The following is a 19,988-nucleotide window of genomic DNA, read 5'->3' as shown; positions in this document are numbered from 1 at the left end:
AATCATTCCCACTTTTTTTTTTTTTAAAAACTCCACAGGTATGAAAAATAATGCTGGGGATAAAGTTGAGGACGAGGGCAATGTGATCCACTACGACAGCACTGCCATCGAGCGGCTGCTGGACCGAAGCCAAGACGCCACGGACGACTCGGACGTCCAGAACATGAACGAGTACCTCAGCTCCTTCAAAGTGGCCCAGTACATGGTCCGAGAGGAGGATAAGGTGAGGGGGGAAATGTCCGTGAAATGATCCGGAAATGCTGTAAATGATCCAGCAACTGTGAACTGGTGTCCCAACGATAACAGCAAAGCCGATGGAGGAAAGGAATGAAAAACAGGAAAGTTGTGAATGAAGGAAGGAGTGGGAGGAATGGTGCAGGAAAAGAGTGTTTTGACCAAAATGTTGACCGACAGGTCAGGGTGGACAGGAAGTGGAGGTTTATTGCGGAGTTCGATTGTTCTCTCCACCCATGCACGGTGGAAGATCAAGTACACAGAGGGTCTCCCGCATTGTTTCCGGGTTCACATGCATGTTCATAAATCATTTCAGTTTTGGTTCAGACATGACTCCTCTCTCTTTTTTTTTTTCTCCCAGCACACAAATATGCCTCAATACATGCATGTTCAAAATAATGATAGAAGGGGTGAGTAAAGACAGCACACACAAGAGAAACCATAAACTTTATTGGGTCTGTGTATTATTATATTTACATACTTATTTAAGAAATAGTTACATACTTTGCCAACTGTCCATCACTTAAAATGTCCATTTTCTGTGATACTGATGTAATGTTTACGGGGAACGAATGATTAATGAATTAATCAACGAAAAAAAATTAGCATAATATCCAAGAATGAAGATAATCGTTAGTTGCATTATTAAAAAAAATCTGTATATTGTTGTGGAGAGAGTGAGTTTGCAGCCTGAAGTTTGGGAATCTCTGTGGTCAGATCTCACAGTCACATTCTGGGGGCAAGTTACGGAGGCCCTGAATTACAAATCGCAACGACAAACGGGATGGCCAATAAAAAAACACAATGACAAATAAAAAAACACTTCCTTTTTTGTCGTTATGTTTTGTGATTTGATGTCATATTTTCCCTTTTGTTGTTTTGATTTGCGCTTCACGGCCACCGTAGTAAGCAAAGTTCCTTATCACTCCAGAGAACATGTTCATCGACACCAAATTTAAGTTTTCAGTAACCTTGTTCGTTCTAGCTTTGTAGGGTGTTTTGCAAGGAAACATCTCATGTTTCAATTCTTAAAAAAAATGTGCATTGTAGCATTTTAAATTGTAGCCAGGAATCGATCAATCACCTAAATATCTAGGACATAGAAAATCTTCAAAATGCTTTGTTAATGCAAATTTGCTCGTTGTAATATCTCTCAAAGTACCTGTGAGCTAATTTCCCCAGGACCACTGTCGCTCTCTTTGCACTCTGACCAGTAACGGATGTGAGTTGTGTCTCTCTTTGAAAAGGACACGTTCGTCTTGACCAGTCAACTCGTCTAACCCGTGCGCACTTAAATCCAATTCCCTCCAGATCGAGGAGATCGAGCGAGAGATCATCAAGCAGGAGGAGAACGTGGATCCGGATTATTGGGAGAAACTGCTGCGGCATCACTACGAGCAGCAGCAGGAGGACCTCGCCAGCAAACTGGGTAAAGGCAAGAGGAACCGCAAGCCTGTCAACTACAACGACGCCGCGCAGGAGGACCAAGGTAGGTGCTGGGTTCGGACCTGGCGGACTTAAAATGTCCTCATAAGATGAGTAATGTCCTCAGAATTGTTTCATGTCAATTACACCTGAGTAGTAGGATCACGTTTGGGAAACACAGAATTTAAATATGACGCATGGTCCTAAGAAGTATTGCTGCAGTAGTACAAAAGTAGAAACTCACAGATCTATCATTTGAAACCTATGATCCCCGTAAAGGTTGTAGGATGTCAGATACCTCTCATATTTGAGTAATTGTGTGTACAGTGGACGTGAATGGGCCTGGCCTATTGACAGACCACCGTGTGCTGTTTCAGAATGGCATGCTGACATTTCAGATAACCAGTCCGAGTATTCAGTGGGCTCTGAGGAGGAGGACGAGGACTTTGACGATCGACCAGAAGGTAGGGAGAGATTTTGAAAAGAAAAAGAAAAAGGGAAGACCGGGGGGGACATCAAACAGAGCTACTCATGAACGATGAAAGATGGCTGCTGTAACACACACACTATCAGGTCTGTGTTGAATTACAGTTCGAAATTGACTTAGTTGTTACAGTTGCTTGGCAGAGTCGAACAAACGGGACTGCCAAAAATGCAAGCCGCCATCACTTCAGACAGTTGGGAGGAAAACGCTCCAAGCGTTTCAGGAGTTTTTGATTTTTTTTTTTCCTACTGATGTAGATCTATTAAGTGTACATTTTAAGTTTTACAAAATGTGCAAACCTAAAAAGTAATACAGAAAATTGACTGTGTCCCTCCTCTTACACGGTTCCACCGTTTCCTTTGCCGACTTTTATCTGCAGGCCGAAGGCAGTCGCGCCGCCAGTTGAGGAATGAGAAGGATAAACCTCTGCCTCCTCTCCTGGCCAGAGTCGGCGGCAACCTTGAGGTCTGAACATCTCCCTGCTTTCCGTTTCGGTCATTGTGATATTACTGGAATCTGTCAGTTTTTATTTATGGTGGACTCTTAGATATTTTTCTAGTAATGTAACCGTCTTAAATTAGAGATAGTGAAGCTAAGCTAAAATAAATTTCATCTTCAACAACTGTGAACCCTCAGAGCTCCCACCCTGATCGTGGTGGGCATGATTATAATGACCCACAATTGTTCAAATAGGTTTATTTTACTATAATTAGGCAGTCAGACCTATTCGGAAAAGGTTGGCTAAGTTTTCTTTCTCTCCCCTGTCCAGACATTTTTTGTTTCACTCAGGAATATCCATAATAAACAGTAATTTCCATCAACAGGTGCTGGGCTTCAACACACGCCAGAGGAAGGCTTTCCTGAATGCCGTGATGCGCTGGGGGATGCCGTCCCAGGACGCTTTCTCCTCCCAGTGGCTGGTGAGGGACCTAAGGGGCAAGACTGAAAAAGAATTTAAGTAAGTAACATACTGTATATGAAAGTTTGAAAAGAGAGAAAGTGTTCACATATAAGCTTTCTCCACTTGTGTCCATCGTTTAATCATATATTTACATCTCTCTCTCTGATCTTGTTCATCTCTGCCAGAGCGTACGTGTCTCTCTTTATGCGTCATCTGTGCGAGCCGGTGGCCGACGGCGCCGAGACGTTCGCGGACGGCGTTCCGAGGGAGGGCCTGTGCCGCCAGCCGGTCCTCACCCGAATCGGCGTCATGTCCCTCGTCAAGAAGAAGGTCAAGTTCTGACCCTTATAAAAAGCTCTCGTCCTTGAGATTTTAGGTCCTCGGGTTGAACTTGGCGGCACTGGTGGTTACCGTGGCAATAACAAGTGCAGTTTACAGTCATTGAGCGGCTACTTTGTCAGAAATAGAACAAATCTGTTGCCTGTAACTCTTCATGTTGCAGGTCAAAGTGGCGGCTCTCCCTCTCGTTCCATCGTTAATGCTGGACATTTTGCAGACGCGCTTTTGTTAAACGATCCTGTCAAGTTTGTGACAAGTGTGACGAATAAATTTGCTTTTCCTTTGTCTGCGTTTTGCAAGTTGACAGTTTTTAATGTGAAGCAGCAGCAGAAGGGAAATGTTTGGTTTGCATTAGCAGTAAATTGTGCAGCTCTGATACTGTTCTCGGAGAAACGGCTGCAAGTAGTATCAAGAAATAAGGATTATAACTTTGTGTGATCCCATATCCACAGGATTGATCCTTATGAAGTAGTACTGTAAGTCACCTTCCTGTTTCTCTGCAAGATTACGACCACGATATCTCGTGTAGATGTTCTGATTGCTCTGCTACTTCCAGTTCGCCAGTTCATTCTAGTTCATCCAAACAGCTCTAATCTTGTTTGTCCAAATTGTTTAAACCTGCCCGACATCCTGATCTGCTATCTAAGCCCACAGGGATTTTCTGATGCACCACCCACGTGCAACAGGGCACGTGGGTGCTGAGGTTAAAAAAGAATGGTGATATAAGTTAAAGTGAGTGTTTGGTGTTTTGGGTTCAGATCCAGGAGTTTGAGCACATCAACGGGCGGTGGAGTCTTCCAGAGCTCAAGCCTGAGGTCAGCGTGGACAAATCCTCCTCCAGGGCGTCCTCTCCTGCAGTGAAGACCGCCACGCCCACCCCCGAGGCCAGCTACAACAACACACCGTGCACCTCCACGCCAGGTAATGAAACATACATGCGTGCAGAAGATCCAGCAGGGGGTGCTCCATGTAAATGGCATCAGATTTAAGTTGCCATTGAGTGGAACACAGCCCACAGTAATGCGTGTGTTTTTTGTATGAACGTGTGCAGCGACCCCTGCTCCAGTAGACAAGCTAGAAAAGAACGGAAAAGAGGGAGAGAAGGAGGAGGACAAAGAGGAATGTGAGACCCCGTCGGAGAAAGAGAAAGCGAAGGAGAAGGATGAGGGCAAAGAGGTGGACAGCGACAAGACCGAAGACGCTGAAGAGGTGGGAATTCAAAACACAAGAGTCACAAGAAAAACTAAAACGTCTCAACTTCGTGGTTTTGTGTGGCCACTTACCACATTCTTTTCTTATTAGCCAATTGCTTTTAATGCATTTTTTTTGGAACAGTTCTGCAGAACCTCAGTCTGTTTTATTGAATTAACTGACCCACATATTTTAAAATCTCATGTATTTATACTTTACTGTCAACAATTTTGTTAGGCCGTGCTGTACTGTGTTGTATGTTTTCCTTCATTCCAGGCAGCCACTGGTTTCTGCTCGCCTTTATACAGTGTGCAAATCAAACATAACACTGTCATTGCATGGCAAATGAAGAAAAAAAAGTTCTCGTTATCATGCACTTTTGACCCAACAGCTGTATTTGAATACCAAAGTATGGATATAATGGGGGGGGGGCTGGAAGCTTGAAAAACACAATGAAAAACACAAGTATATTAAATTTATAAAATCACTGACATGATATGTCAGTGATGTTATGACACATATTAAGCAAAAGTGCAGGCCCTTTAAAGCTGAATAATAGCTGACAGACAGTTTTCATAATACAACAGAAAAATACAGTAAATACTGACTTATTGACATATCCACATTTTGCCACTGTGATACCACAGAGTGTGTCTCCTGGTCAAAAAGCTGAAGGCAAAGAGGAGAACGACCTGAAAGAGGCGGAGGAGAAAGACACAACGGATACTCCGGGCACCACGACAGAGGAAAAGAGCAAAGAAGAGACGAAACAAACATCGAAGCAAGACGCAGAGTTAAAAGAGGAGAAATCGGGTAAAAACAAAATCACAGAAAATTGAAACGCCGATTATTTGGTAAGATGAAATCTAGCGTGCAGAAAAAGACCAGGCAACAAGTCTTTGCTAACGCTAATTGTAATGTTTTTCTCGTAGAAGCTGAGAAGGTGGCAGAGGAGGAGAGGGAAAAAGAGACGCCCACGGCAACGACAGATGCCAAGGATAAGTCCGAGGTGGCTGACACGAAGAAAGGTGCGTTTCTCTGTCTGGGATCGCACGTCACACACACACGTACACATCGTCAAGTCTTTGCTAAGTTGCTGTCTTTCTTGATAACAGAGGAGGCCAAAGGTGAAAAGGATGCTGGCAAAGAAGCCAAAGCGGCTAAGGAGGAGGCACCCAAGGGTAATGGGAAGCCGCCGGCTGAGCGGCCGCGCTTCATGTTCAACATCGCCGACGGAGGCTTCACCGGTTAGTGCTGACTCACCTGCAGTGTATCTGGAAACTGATCTGTATGGTACCGTACCTAATCTTTTTGACTGTATCGTATAGTGGAATATTAACTTGCCCACAGTCAGGTTTATTCCGATTTTCCTCAACCTCAAAATGTTCTCTACGGGTAAAAAGTTCTAGATGTAATTTTTACTTCAATGTTTCAACTATAAAATTGTATGAGTTATAAAAACCACACTGGATTTGTAGCAGAGACATTTGTATTTATATATAAATAAAGAATCCCTGAAAGATGAAAAAAAGGTGAAAAGGTGAAAATAACTTAATACGGTTGAGCAAACAAGTTACTAAGCAGTGTAAACAACGTGGAAAAATTGCTTTCTCAGAGCCTCTCTACAAAAGCAGGACAGCTAAGCCAAAATGATCTCCACCTCGATCACAAACCCAGAAACGCGCCGCTGCAGCCGGGTTTTCTGCGAGCTAAGCACTTTTGAGACCAAACTCTTATTTTATTTTTTTTACCTTTGTGTGCTGGCTTCACCCCCGCAGAGCTGCACACACTCTGGCAGAATGAGGAGCGGGCTGCCATCTCCTCGGGGAAGATGAACGAGATCTGGCACCGCCGCCACGACTTCTGGCTGCTGGCGGGAATCGTGATGTATCCTTGACGGCAGTTGCCCGGGCGATGACCCCCGTGTGTTTATTTTTTTTTCTATCAGCCCGCAGAAGCCCAGTGTAATAAGTCAACAGGCCAGCCAGAGCTCGGTAAACAGCGACCTGTGTCCGCTGGAAGCTGACGGAGTGGGTCAGTTAGTTCATGTTGTTCTCTCTATTATGGTAATTAAGGCCGTGCAGCATTCACATACAACTCTGTTCTGCAAGTTAATGCCGAGGTCCCGTTGGACCGGAAGAAAAAGAGAGGGTTTTTGTTTTTCAGAAAGTGTCTGAGACCCATTATTCGCTATAATAAATCCAATTTTGTATCTTAAAATCACTCTCAAAGATCAGTGTTTGGCTTAAAGAACTATCGAACGATTTGGGGAAACGAGATTTAGATGAGCAGGTGGATGCCCCTCATGTCTGTAGCTTAGTTTAGCATAAAGACCATAGGGAATTAAAGCTAAGCTTAGCTGACTCTGTGCAACTCTTAACCTTTTCTGGCCTTTTTTCTTCTCACAAGTCAGGTTTTACAATTGTACCTATTTCAAAACACAAACTGCGTCTGTATGCGAACCCACGTTGTCATCAAGAAATTGTACAGCACACATCTCTGTACAAGCACCTGCTGTGTGACCCCTTGACCTTTGGGCCAGTCACGGCTACGCCCGGTGGCAGGACATCCAGAACGATCCCCAGTTCGCCATCGTCAACGAACCCTTCAAGTCGCAGGCGAATAAAGGAAACTTCCTGGAGATGAAGAACAAGTTTCTTGCTCGACGCTTTAAGGTAAGACGGGACGCAGCTGCAGCTACTGACGTCCGGCAGCAGTGACAGAGAAGTTTCTTTCTTAGTATTTGGTACAAATAACAAAATGTTACTTTTTATTATACTTTCCATTTGTCTGTAATCATTTAGTTTCCAGAGCAGAAATCAAAAACCATTTGGAGATCTTTCCTGAAATTGTGGGTTTCATTAAATTTTTATTACCTCCGCCAAGGAGTTTATGTTTTCATTGCCGTTTGTTTGTCTGTCTGTCTGTCAGCAGGATTACTCAAAAACTAATTAAACGATTTCCATGAAATTTTGTGGAGGGATGGGAAGAATGCATTCAATTCTTGGGGCGGAGTCAAGATTTTTTTCCATTTTTTTTTAACATGGCGAGATTGGGCGTTAGCCTTAGCGGCGGTTCTCCGTGCACCATTCTAGTTATTCTTCTGTATTTCCATGGATTTGTTTCCAGAGTAAAACACAAAACACTTAAAACATTAATCAGGGAGTGAAGTGGCACCTTTTGATAGTTTGGGTTTTTTAAAATTACAATTTCAAGTTTTGTGATTGCTGTTGGTATATGTCATCTCTTTTCATTTTCAGCCAAAGGCGCAGCTTGGTTGCCACCAAAAAAAAAGTCTTGCGCTACTTCAGTGCAGACAAACTTTTTCTAGTGACATCTCTGTCTTCAATCACCTGACTCGTTTGATGGTCAGGTGACGGATGCCCCTAGACCCACATATCGGCCAGACGGTATTGCTGACCGCTGCATTTTCTGGAAGAGCTCTCATCCTGTTTTTGACTGGCTCACATGTTTCAGATCCTGCCCTCAACATCCTCATTTACTGTATCTCTCTGTCTGTCCGAATCTCTTGGTTTTCTTCTTATCTCTCCAGCTGAAAAAAAATCAGACAATAAGACACCTGGAAATTACCGAATTACCGTATGAAGTTGGATTTCCCATTAAATTGTTGTATTGCTGATATATCTCTGAAAAACTGGCAGACACAGATGAATTAAAGATGATGACAGAACGAAAAGTATGGACTTACTTGAGTTGTTTTCAGACTGAATATCTTAAAAGGTTTTTAATCATTGATTTCTCATATTTTCCCTTTCCTTTTAAAAAGGAACTTCACACACATACATGGTGTCATACATCACTTTTATTGCAATAAAATCTGTACTATTTGCTGGGGTTTTTTTTGGACTATATTGAGTAACTTGTGTCAGGGTTTTTATTGTGAGTAAATTTAGTTTTGTTTTTTGGGGGTATGTTATGGAGTCTCATAACCTTATTTGTTTTTGTTCAGATGATGAATTGCCTCTCAAACTTGTCAGCGCAATCAGTGGCTTCAGCTGCAAAAACGGCGACGCCTTCCAGTGATTTCAGCTGTGCAGAGGAGGAGCTAAAGTTACATTAGTCTCTTGAACTCTGACGAGGGTTTGCACCTACATGAACTGCAACTGCAATGTTTGATATGTAGAGATTTTGTTAACGTTCAGGCACCTGCACGATAAATACAGGATATAAGCATTTCTTCCCTGCCGTACTTTGTTCTTTATCAGTTCTTTCTTGTTCTTTGTTGGCAAGAATTTCATGAGAATAAATCGACGCAACAGATGAGAAACATTCAATCCTCCTTTATTATATATATTCACCCTATTTATCCAAATTACATTTTCGGTTGTAAACCTCTCAGTTCCCAGAAAGCAATGTTTCAAATATCAAGACTTGAGTTCTGATGTGAGTCCGAACTCAAAGCAGGATTTCGAGTATGTCGAGGTTCTGATTCTGAGACCAAAATGTGCAGAAACACCAACATACAACATTGTAGTTTAACACATTTCTTTCCCTTCCTGCCTTTTCCTGTCTCCCCCCCCCCCCCCTCCCCCCCTTGTCCTCCAGTTGTTGGAGCAGGCGCTCGTGATAGAGGAGCAACTGCGGCGGGCGGCCTACCTGAACATGACCCAGGACCCCAGCCACCCAGCCATGGCGCTCAATGCTCGCTTCGCAGAGGTGGAGTGCCTGGCGGAGTCGCACCAGCACCTCAGCAAGGAGTCGCTGGCAGGAAACAAGCCGGCCAACGCTGTCCTGCACAAAGGTCAGATGATGATAAGGAGGAGAGGGCAACAATTAAGGCAAAAAAAAAAATCTCTATCATAAATATTTGTGCAGTTAATGAAAGCTGCGACAGAGGCAAACTGAGGACTTGGGAGATCAGCAGACAAGATAACCGCGACCGTACAATGAAAGCAAGATGCACATCAGCAACGATCTCAACCAGTGCTGTTGTGCAATCACCGTGTTTCCTGCACCAGCAGCCATGTTTGCTCTGCCTGGAGCGAACCTCGGCTAAGCCAAGCAGATAAGCTTACACGATGTTAGGTGATAGCTCCAAACATTTCCTCACCTCCTGCACGGCAAGTCTGTCCATGTTTAAATTACTCTGCAGAAAGGATAACATGCTCAGCAGCACACTACTGGTCTTGTCCTCGTCTCGTATTCCTGCACGTAGCCGCCACTGAACTTGGTGAATGCTCATACACAAGCGTTTTGAAGTGAAGCTATGCTGCCAGTTATTTATTCCAGTTAGGAATGTGATAGCGGAGCGGTAAGATGATAAAGGATGGGAAAAAGTCATTTCTAATATAAAATAGAATGAGAAATATGCTTCTTGGGGGAAAAAAACCCCAAAAACTGCAGTGTTAAGTGTTTGGATTCATTAAATGACATTTCAGCACATAATCATCACCAAAATAAAAGTTTAAAAGTATTCGGAAGAACATTTAAACCTTTAAATGTCTCCTTAATGCATCCTTAAGTTGATGTAGTCCTTGATATTACATAAAGTTTAACCTGTATTTACTTTTGAATGTTGATACAGATCTAACTGAAGTAGCAACAGGGACCTTTTCATGCGTAATTAATCAAGTATTAATAATTCATAAGAGACACAAAAAGAAGCGGCAAGTAGAGGCTGACGTATGTAGATATTGATCATAATGGAGTACCAGACTTTTCCTGTAACAAGTCGTTGATGTTTGTTGTTGTCATTGCAGTGTTGAACCAGCTGGAGGAGCTGCTGAGCGACATGAAGGCCGACGTGACGCGGCTGCCCGCAACGCTGTCCAGGGTGCCGCCAATCGCCGCCCGCCTGCAAATGTCCGAGCGGAGCATCCTCAGCCGGCTGGCCAGCAAGGGCACGGAGACGCACACGCCCCCGGTCAGCGGAACCCGCCGCCAACCCACAACGCACAAACACATCTTTTTATTTAACAGCCACAGAATCACACGTTAAAACCTGCTCGAGCCGCCTGCGCTCAGTGGAAAAATAATAAATGGAGGACGGCCAATTACAATACAGAGCCCATTATCTTGTCACCCACCCACCTGTGCTTTTATTCATTTATTTGTTTTGCTTAGTCAGCAAATATTTGTCGACTTACATAATGCACCGGTGGTTTCTTATTCCCCTTAATCTGTTATGTTCATTATTACTGGAAATTAAAGCTTCTTTGTCCTCACGCAGCCCATACTGCCTGGACCCTACGCCACCCCTCAGAACTACGGAGCACCCTTCACCCCAGCCCCCCCGAGCGCCCTGCACATGGGAGGTGCCAACTACAGTCAGATGCCACCCGGGTCGTTCATATCAGGTCAGTGTTTGGAGCGCCGCCGACGCTGACTTCCTCCAGAGCTGTAAATAATGTCAAGAGGTGTCAGGTTTTTGGAGCCATCATTACAAAACTATGTTGTGCAGACAAGTAGTCCTCAAGCCCGGAGAAGTCTGTTTTAACTCATCAAAGGCTGCATATATGCCAGATTTGTCAGGCTTCATTACAGGGAAATACTGTATGTATATAAATAAAGATGGCCTCGAATTGTTTTCATTTCGTGTAAATGAATGAAAAAGTACTTTTTTTATTTGAAGGCGAGCAGGTTCAAAAATGACAGTTTGTTTGTAGTTGTATCTTATTAAATAAACCACTATGTCAGTTTGGGAATATTAGGCTTCACGTGCAAGTGCAAATTCTACATCTTGAGTGTGAGAAAAGCGTTACAGTCAACAATGATAAACCTCATGAAATATTAGGGCAGTCATAATTATGGCATTCGAGGTAATTTACAGAAGAAGAAAATCCGTTTGCTTGATCTGTTTGACGCTTGGCAAGCTGCCGGTTGAAGCCCTGATTTATGTCTTTTGCGAAGGCGTTATTATCGCAATCTCACCGAAGTCGCCTCTGGCAGAGGAGCTGATTTATGGCTCAGCGGAGAGTTTTAACCTGTAGATTGTTGTAGCACCATGGCAGCAGGAGATCCAGTCTACGATAAAGCCACGCTGTGCTTTCTTTGTGTAGTTTTCTTTTAGTTATTGATAATAGAGGGGGATGATTATGAGATATGAGCCGTAAAAAAAACTGCTACCTCTAGCATTTAACACAAATATGTGCAAGAAGTCATTTTTCAGGCAGTGGATATACATTTATATATATACATATATATACATATATATATACATATATATTTATCAGCCACAACATTACAACCTGTAACCAGTTTTAATGCTGTGGTGCATTGGTGTAAGTTTTTGGTTAGAGCTGCAACTGACGATTATTTTCATCATCGATTAATCTGTTGATTTATTTCTCCATTAATCGATCAGTTGTTTGGTCCATGCAATGTCATAAAATGTTATTTTGTCTTGTCCGCACACCAAAGATATTCAGTTTGCCATCACAGAGGAGTAAAGAAACCAGAATATATTCACATTTAAGAAGCGGAAATCATAGAATTTTTCTTTCATAAAAACTTCTTGAACCATTACCAAAATTTGTGGTGATTAATTTAACAGTCTTAACTGTTGCAGCTCTGTTTTTTGATACACGCCTCCAGCTCTGACGCCGCCATCTGGCTGCTATGACTCGCATGCTAACGGTCTAGTGCGGTTTTCTATGATTGGGTGCGTTAGCCCCATATCACCCCATTTCACACGCACCCAGCCAACTTCAAGATGAGTCATAAAAAAAAAACCAATGATATCATGAAGAAAAAAAGAGAGGGATATTTTGCTGCGAGAATATCGTCATGCAACAAATGACAGGTGAGCAAAAGGTTCAATGTTACTAACACACTTCATGTTGACTTTTTTTTTTACTGTCCTGCCATTGACCACACCGCTGCCATATTTACACAATGTAACGACCAGGGTTCCTTTATGAGGTTTTTGCAGATATTGACGAGGCTCACGGGATCGTTTAAGAGGTTTTTAGCAGTCGATGGGGAAGTTCTAGCGGTCTTTTACCTTGTTCTAGCCATTAATTGGTCATGTAAGAGGTTCTATAGACGGTCATAGGAGGTTTAGCCGTTGTTGAGAAGGTCCTAGTAGGCCTTGAGGAGGTTTCTAGTGGGTCTTTCAAGGATTTTAAGGGTCTAGGCTGGTTAAACTCCTTTTTGCATGGACGTGTTGGACATCGTGAGAAGCAACACTGAAGATCTTCTGAAGGTTCATGGTCATACATTACCTTTCTTTTCCTTTCATTTCCACCTCCATCCGTAGCTCGGCAGTGAACAGGGACACACGTGGAAATGTTGTTTTATACTTCACTGTCTTTGGGTTCACTTTGTGATAGAGAGCAGTGATTGTGTAGTGTCACTGCCGTGTCTGCTTCGCTCCGCGTTTCCTTCAGCGTCCACGACGTCTTCTGGCATCGTCAACTCGTGTGTGACAAATCGCAAGCGAGCCCGAGTTGACCAATCGCAGACCTCGTGGTGAGTCCGCAGCAGTGCTGCGGTGAAACGTTTCTGAGAGGCTGCACACGAGCTCCAGAGGCTCCACGACACCCGGACGGAGGAGCACAGAATACTGCCTTTTTTTTTTCTTTTTTTTTTTTGAGATCTGGATTTGATTACTTGGCAACTTCCACTGATGATGGGCACAAACCAGTCCAAAAATATTTCTCTCATTCTAAGATATCATCTGAGGAATTCCATCTTTATATGGTTATGTTGTTGTGGAAAAACATTTAGCAAAGAAAATGAAAAAAGAAAAAAAAATTTGCCCAAGCTTCATCAAAAATGACTGGCTGTGGGAACTGTATAGTACAGGAAATTCCGTTTTCTTCTTCTGATCAAGCACAGCGTTGTTTAACTATTACATTTCAATGTAATCTTTAAATATGCGGCGTAAAGAACTCTTTGATTGCTTCTAAAGCAGCAGCGTTTAAGCACTTTGAACAGACACTTTATCTCCCCGAGCAGCTTAAGCTGTTAAACCTTCAGAATCCAGAACGGAGTCAATATCGGAGGGGGAAAAAAACATCTGTAGCAGCAGTTTCTGATGTGGCTGCCAGATAAACACCTGAAATAGACATTAACCGAAATCAAACACAAGCGTGCTGCTCCGCTATATTAAGGCATTTTCATCTCTCAACATGTCCGACCTCAAAACCTCAACGCTCTGCTCCGAAGTAATGACACATTGTGCAACAGTCAAAAAGCACGGCCTGTGCTGTCGAACCTGAGCTCCAGCATGCGTGTGTTTTCTCTCGTTAGGCGCTGGTTGCTCGCTGAGTTCAAAAGCGTTAGGATTAAAACCATAAAAAAACAAAACAATAAAGCAAAGGATTGTATTTTTTGTTTTGTTTTTGGCCCCTTCGTCCGATCCCCTCGCCTGCAGTCTGTCAGTGCGCGCAGGCAGTTTGTGAATTTATTTGCTCATAATTAGTTTGGTAACAACATATGCTCACCAGACGCACTCTCCCGCTCTTGCATGTGCATTCGTGTTCAGAGATGTTTAGATAGCTGAGATGTGGCGGAGATAACTGGTAAAACTCGATATTCCCCAATAGCTTTGCCCTTGAAACCACAACAGCCAGCAGCTCCCTCGGTGCAGTGCCTGCCTCTCGCTCAGAGTATCTTGATTTATGTAATTGTAGACTTGAGACATCTGTCAAAGGCATTGCATTTTAGAGAGCCAGAGCCTATCTCTGAAAATGTCATTATGCTCAGCCTTGTCTGAGGCCGGGCCGTGCCAAGAAAACATTCGGACTTTTGTACCGAGGTATTTTGAGAAGGGACAGCAACCGCAGAAGGAGTTTAGTTGTGTAAACGTTGTGTTGCGACCCGTGAGCCGAGCCGCTGGCTGTTCAGAAATAGTCACGCGCGAGTTGTGTTGCTCCGTGGGGTTGTTTTTTTTTTCTTCTTCTTTTGCTCGCGGGGGCCTCGTGGCGAGCAGCTGAGCTGAGCTGAGCGCCGGGCCGGGCCGGTCCGGGCAGAGCCGACTCTGAACATCCTGAACTCTGGCAGGGCACAGGCACGCAGCAAATGAGGCCGCGTTTGCGGTCTTGATTGGGGTTCCGCTGCTTCCTGACCTTTTTTAGATTCCACAAGAGAAGGAAGGGGGGGGGGGGGCAAAGTGAGCCGGAGAAATGGACGGAGTTAAAACAACACAGTCCTCTGATTTTGCGACCTCCTAGCTTCCCTCCATTAACTGCACTCTCCTGAGAAAAAGCTCCCTCACTTGAGTACACAAAACATGTCCAAAAATATGCATGTCTGCCATGGCACATCTACTACTTGAGCTGCACTCTGTGAACTCATTGTAATGATGCAGCAAATGCTCCGCTGAAGGGAGTGTTGTCTGTGTCGTCTCACACAAGGCATTATCTCTGCGTTTGCTTTCGATGTGTGGAATCACATTTTTTGGAAAACCCGTTTCAGCCGTCACAGTTCTGCCGTGAGGAAGCTGCTCATCTGCACTGAAAGGACAAAAGAAAGGACAAAACCTCATCTTTTTAGCGTAGAAATTAGAGAGACGGAGCGTAGAACACGGCTTCAAGCCCTCGTGTCTGCAAAGCACCTGTCCTGCTGAAGTGTTCTCGAGGCAGGACCCTGAAGTCCCGCCGGCTCCAGTGGCTCCCCTCTGACCTCTGACCTTCCCTGCACAGGAGGGAGGCCAAACTAAAAGAGAATTCCCTACGGGGACCAGTTAAGTGTCACATTATCCTGCTCCCCCTCTCCGAGTCTCCACTACAGTCTGCCGCTTGTCTGCCCCCACAGAAGCCGCCGCCGCCGCTGGGGCCACCGGTGGAGCTGCTGGGGGAGCCGCCGGAGGGCCAACCGCCGCCAGCGTTTGCCAGAAGACCAAGGAGCACGACGTGGTGCAGCGGCAGCGCGTGGTGGACCTCTGGAAGGACGGCAAGTCGGAGGGGGCCATCGGGCTGGAGCTGAGGATGCCCAAGTCCACGGTGCACAGCATCATCGTCAAGTACCGGCTCAGCAACACGGTGGAGAACCTGCCGCGCAATGGCCGACCAAAGAAAACCTGAGGTCGAAGGGGGAGACTCACCGAGGAGGGGGAGAAAAAATAAAGGATCTGGATAGAAGACCCTGGAATGTAGCAAAAATAGAGACCGAAAAAGAGACAGTCGAAGAAAAACCTGACTGAATATGGAGGACAAGGACAAGGCACCGTAACACTGCAGGAATGTGAGGAATATAAAGGGAGAGCTCAAAGCTCACCGGGTGGATTGAATAAGCACGAAGGAAAGGAAAACGGACAGGACATGAAAAGTGAAAAGAAGTACTGGCACTACGGTCCACAAAATAAAACAAGCAATCAACCGCAGGGGGAGAGAGGGGGAAGAGAGGTCCAAAATACCGAGGGAGAGGTGAAGAGCTGGCCCCAAGATCAAGCACTAATGATGCGTGGGAGGAAAATGAGGCAGGGAGACAGAAAAAAGGGGAGAGATGACCTGTCTGGGACAAACAAATCCTCAAGCGCAGGGTAAAAGGCGCCACTGAAATAAAAAGAAAAGGAGCCCAAAAATCCGCCGTTCGGAGCAAATAATGTCTGGACCGAAAAGAGAATTGGGGGGGGGGGAGACAGTATGTTAATGCAATCACAGGTTCTCAAGAATTCAGATATGACAGCCGAATCGAAGAAAAATGCAACAAAGGACTTTTTCGCCTCAGACAGATTTCTCAAGACTTTGTCTTTTTTTTTTTTTCTTTTTTTTCTGTTCCTCCGGAAAAAAGTAAAAGAAACGATTTCCCCCCGGATCAATTCTTCATCCATCGGCTGACTGAACAAGCCTGCCCCCTCGCTTTGACCCTGTACTCCCTCATTCTTCCACAGTCCTCCGCTCCTCCGTCTCTCTTTCTCGGTCTCTCACACACGCACACACACACACACACACACGCACGCACACGCACACACACACACACACACAGATATATGTACACGACCAGACCTCACACACAACCTGAAAACCTGCAAAGAAGTTAATGTCTGCCGAGTACGAGCAGATGAGATCCAGACTCGCAAAATATAAAGGGACAAACTGGACTCTGATTATCTTGCAAAGAAGGAAAAAAAGGAAAGGGGGAAAAAAAGTTGTCTAAGTATAAAACACTACTTCCCATGGACTCTTTTGCCCTAGCATTCCTAAGTCCAACCGACCGAATAAGCAAGAACCATGCATATACGAAAAAACTGACATGTTGCCTTTGACCAACAATCAGTAGCAATGTTGCTCTGACCCAATCAGACGGGCTGGTATCGAGATGTGTACTGTATTCCGAAGCATATTTACTTTTGCACCTTTTTTTTTGGAGGGGGGGTCACTCAAAGGGGAATATCACTCAAGTGAAGTATTTACATTTCCTGTTTTAAAGACTCATCACAGGGAAAAGGGGAGAAAAGGAAGAAGTATTTATGAGCAGCTCGTCCCCAAAAGCCTGAGACTGTAATCTGTCACAGAAAAGCAAAAGGGGAGACGCACTTTGAAGCCCGAAGAGACGTTTTTTTTTGTTCTTCGAGCTTCTTTATTGTGACAGAGTGATGGATTCCACGCTGGAAAATGTCCCCTGATCCCAGGGAAAATAAAACACTCTGGACTCTGTCATCGTTTTTCCAGCTGAGTGTGTGTGTGAGTGAGTGTGTGTGTGCGTGTGTGTGTAGAGCTGTACATCAGTGTGACATCCCGGCGTGGGGAGCGGGACAAAACTCTTTTGCCTCGTTTTTCTGGAAAGCGGAGAAGTGGACAATCAGTTACACAGTCCAGACCCTTCCAGGATACATACTGTATGAGTATTTTTAAGCTAAAAATTGAGTGGTATTTCCCTTTGAGCCTTGAAGGAAGTGAAGTCCAGAAAAGTGTTGTACTGGTGCGGCCGGCAATGAGGATATACTGTGTGTGCAGGTCGAGGAGTGATAAATGTGTGTAAATGTTTTTTTTTTCACGTGTTCATGCGCATGGTGGCACTTCTGTCTTCATCAAAACTAGGTATCTTTTAAAATGTTCCATATCGGTACCAATATGGTATCTTCGCTTCTTCGTGAATTCCAAATACAGCTTTGAAGACTTTACTTTGAGGAATTTAAATTTCACAAAAGAAGTTAGACTTCTTACATTGCGTCAGTGCTTAAAGCTACAGTGTGTTATATTTAGAAAAAGTTATAGAGGGAAATTGAATATGTGTAATCACCTGCAACAAAGAACCAATGTTTATTTTTTTGGTCAACTTTGAATGAGTAAATCATAGTTACATAGGTGGACCCGACTTCCGTGTATGCCGCCATGTTTGCTCCATCATGTTGAATACGGTGGCCCAAAATGGACAAAACTCTCCGGGATTGGGGTTTTCGGTTGGTTGCGGTTTGCAACTTCACCACCAGATGCTGCCAAATATTACACACTGTAGCTTTAAAATCTCTTGACACATAATTTGCCACTTTTGTAATTTAAAGCAGCGCTGGTCAACATTTTTATATAAAAACGATCAATTTAAATGACCATGTGAATGGGGTCGCTCAAGCTGACATCCCCACAGAATTATGAGCTGACGGTTTCTCTCAGCTCTGCATAGAGTTTTATTCTCGCATTTTTTTTAGCTCAATGTTTTGGTTTTTACAACCGAAAACTGTTTTGTTTCAGTCCCACTGTCTAAAAAGCTGCAGGCAGCTAGTTTCAGTTAAAACAAACAAACAAACCTTGATAAAGCCTGTGATAAAGCAGGTGAAAAGCCTGATATTTGCGTCAGATGCTGGTGGTGGAGACCCAACCAGAGCTAAAAGGTTAAAAAAATATTAAGTCGTGCTCATTCGGTCGACAGAAACACGACTCCGAAGAAATGTTGGTGGTCTTGTGTGTCTGCTGGATGTGTTAATAGGAAACGCATTAGCTGTACCTATACGGTTACCTTACCTGTAACCTTACAGGTGATATGTCGATGCTGTGCTGCACCAGCCCCCAAAGTGCTCCAAAAATTCACCTTAAAAATGCAAGTTCAAATCAGGCAGAATAATCCCAATTTGATAGTTTTTAAAATGCTCATTGCTTCAGACACTGGTCTTTATTAAAAAAATACTACGGCCTTAAAATAAAACACAACCGCACTGACATGGATTGCAAATCACTGCCTTAAGAGCGAATATCCTTGATTGAGGATTTCACCTCCAGCTGACACTTTCATAAATGGATGGAAAAACTCTTTAACAACTCGTTGATTTATGAAACTCTTCATCTCAAGTGTCAGTTGGACAGACTATTAATCCCCCCCCCCCCCCCCCCCCCCAAAAAAAAATCAAGCCAGTGGGTTGTTTTTTCTCTCTTCAGTTCCTCAGAAAGTTGACAGTTCAGAGCCACGCGGTTGTCCCTGATGGATGGTTCTGGCGCGGATGCACTCACGCAACAGCTTTTCAGCAAAGAAAATCTTTGTTCCCTGCCAAGATGGCAGCTCTCGCTCTTTATCAGATAGTGGGCAGGACCTACAGGGGAGAGACATGTTGGCCAGGAATGTTTTTATTGCCTCTCTGGACTTAACATGCTCCGTCCGAGAGTTCCTTTTCTCTCGCTCTAGTGAGTAACGTTTTAAGGAATCCCTCGAGATATGTCCGTGTGTGCGGGTTGTTGTATTTGCTGTAACTTAAGGTATCACTGCCAAGCTCATTTGGGAGCAGGAAGATGTTTATCTGTCTTAGCAATGTCGTCTGCTGCTGCTGCTGCTACTGTAATTCTGCAGACAGGCCGTTGAGAGCGAGTGATCTATATGAAGGAAGTTGAGGAGGTGTGGTTTGGACAGAGACAGAGAGAGCGAAGTGAAATATATACGCTGTCGGACTTTGCAGAGGGAATCTGTTATCCGGTGTGATGCAGCAGCACAAGGACCTCAGTGAATTCCTTCACCTGTTTTATCTCTTTTGTACGGCTTCTTCACCTCATATGCCTTTTTGGTAAGAGTCCTAACGGTCAGTTATTTAAAAAAACCAAACTCATCCACTTTCAAACATTGCTCATGTCCATCGTCATGGACACGTGACTGCCTCACAACAGGGGCCGACCCGTGTTTCCACTTGTTGAATGCTTTTATTTCGAAGCAGAAATGCAAGGAACGTCGTCGGGATGTCATGGTTGACAGATAACACGATGGTGCCGCTGCATTTAAACTACAGTAAGCGCATCTTTGGCTTTTTGGCTCTCGCGGTCTTATCGATGGCGACTCCGTGGTCGGCCGGGCTCCTCCTCTCCGCGTCTCCTCTCTCTTCTCCGTCTGCATCTTCAAGCCTCTGCACCCGTAATGTTCTCTTGCTCTTTCACCGAGTCTTCAGCTTGATTTTGTTTAGCTTCTTATCAGATTTTGTCTGAACACACACACACTCACACACACTCTCACACTCACTGACTCTGTCTCCTCTTTCTCTCTCGCCATCCCCTCTGTTGGCCTCCACTGGCAAAACGCCACAAGTTTTCC

The 19,988-nt window shown here is 44.3% G+C and overlaps 1 protein-coding gene across 12 annotated transcripts in view; it reads left to right on the top strand.

Moving 5' to 3' along the window:
* The window catches only part of chd3 (chromodomain helicase DNA binding protein 3), a 38,475-nt gene that overhangs the window by 15,564 nt on the left and 2,923 nt on the right, over positions 1-19,988 (top strand). For 5 of the 12 annotated variants that reach the window (XM_035619367.2, XM_035619331.2, XM_035619357.2 and 2 more), the window contains 17 exons: positions 39-223; positions 1,546-1,723; positions 2,037-2,123; positions 2,523-2,608; positions 2,968-3,101; positions 3,230-3,374; positions 4,142-4,304; positions 4,435-4,592; positions 5,222-5,387; positions 5,507-5,602; positions 5,690-5,821; positions 6,338-6,461; positions 7,117-7,249; positions 9,141-9,336; positions 10,295-10,458; positions 10,765-10,891; positions 15,294-18,801. In XM_035619367.2, coding sequence (XP_035475260.2) covers positions 39-223; positions 1,546-1,723; positions 2,037-2,123; positions 2,523-2,608; positions 2,968-3,101; positions 3,230-3,374; positions 4,142-4,304; positions 4,435-4,592; positions 5,222-5,387; positions 5,507-5,602; positions 5,690-5,821; positions 6,338-6,461; positions 7,117-7,249; positions 9,141-9,336; positions 10,295-10,458; positions 10,765-10,891; positions 15,294-15,562 — 2,543 coding nt within the window. In that variant the 3' untranslated portion in view covers positions 15,563-18,801. Of the gene's footprint in view, positions 1-38; positions 224-1,545; positions 1,724-2,036; positions 2,124-2,522; positions 2,609-2,967; positions 3,102-3,229; positions 3,375-4,141; positions 4,305-4,434; positions 4,593-5,221; positions 5,388-5,506; positions 5,603-5,689; positions 5,822-6,337; positions 6,462-7,116; positions 7,250-7,834; positions 9,337-10,294; positions 10,459-10,764; positions 10,892-15,293; positions 18,802-19,988 lie in introns of those variants that run through there. The other 7 variants (XM_047336517.1, XM_035619391.2, XM_035619341.2 and 4 more) reach the window with 5 other exon arrangements.

The sequence above is a fragment of the Scophthalmus maximus genome, chromosome 12, assembly GCF_022379125.1.
Source record: "Scophthalmus maximus strain ysfricsl-2021 chromosome 12, ASM2237912v1, whole genome shotgun sequence".
Classification (NCBI taxonomy): domain Eukaryota; kingdom Metazoa; phylum Chordata; class Actinopteri; order Pleuronectiformes; family Scophthalmidae; genus Scophthalmus; species Scophthalmus maximus.
Note: the sequence above shows the minus strand (reverse complement) of the source record. Positions and strands in the feature narration are given on the sequence as shown.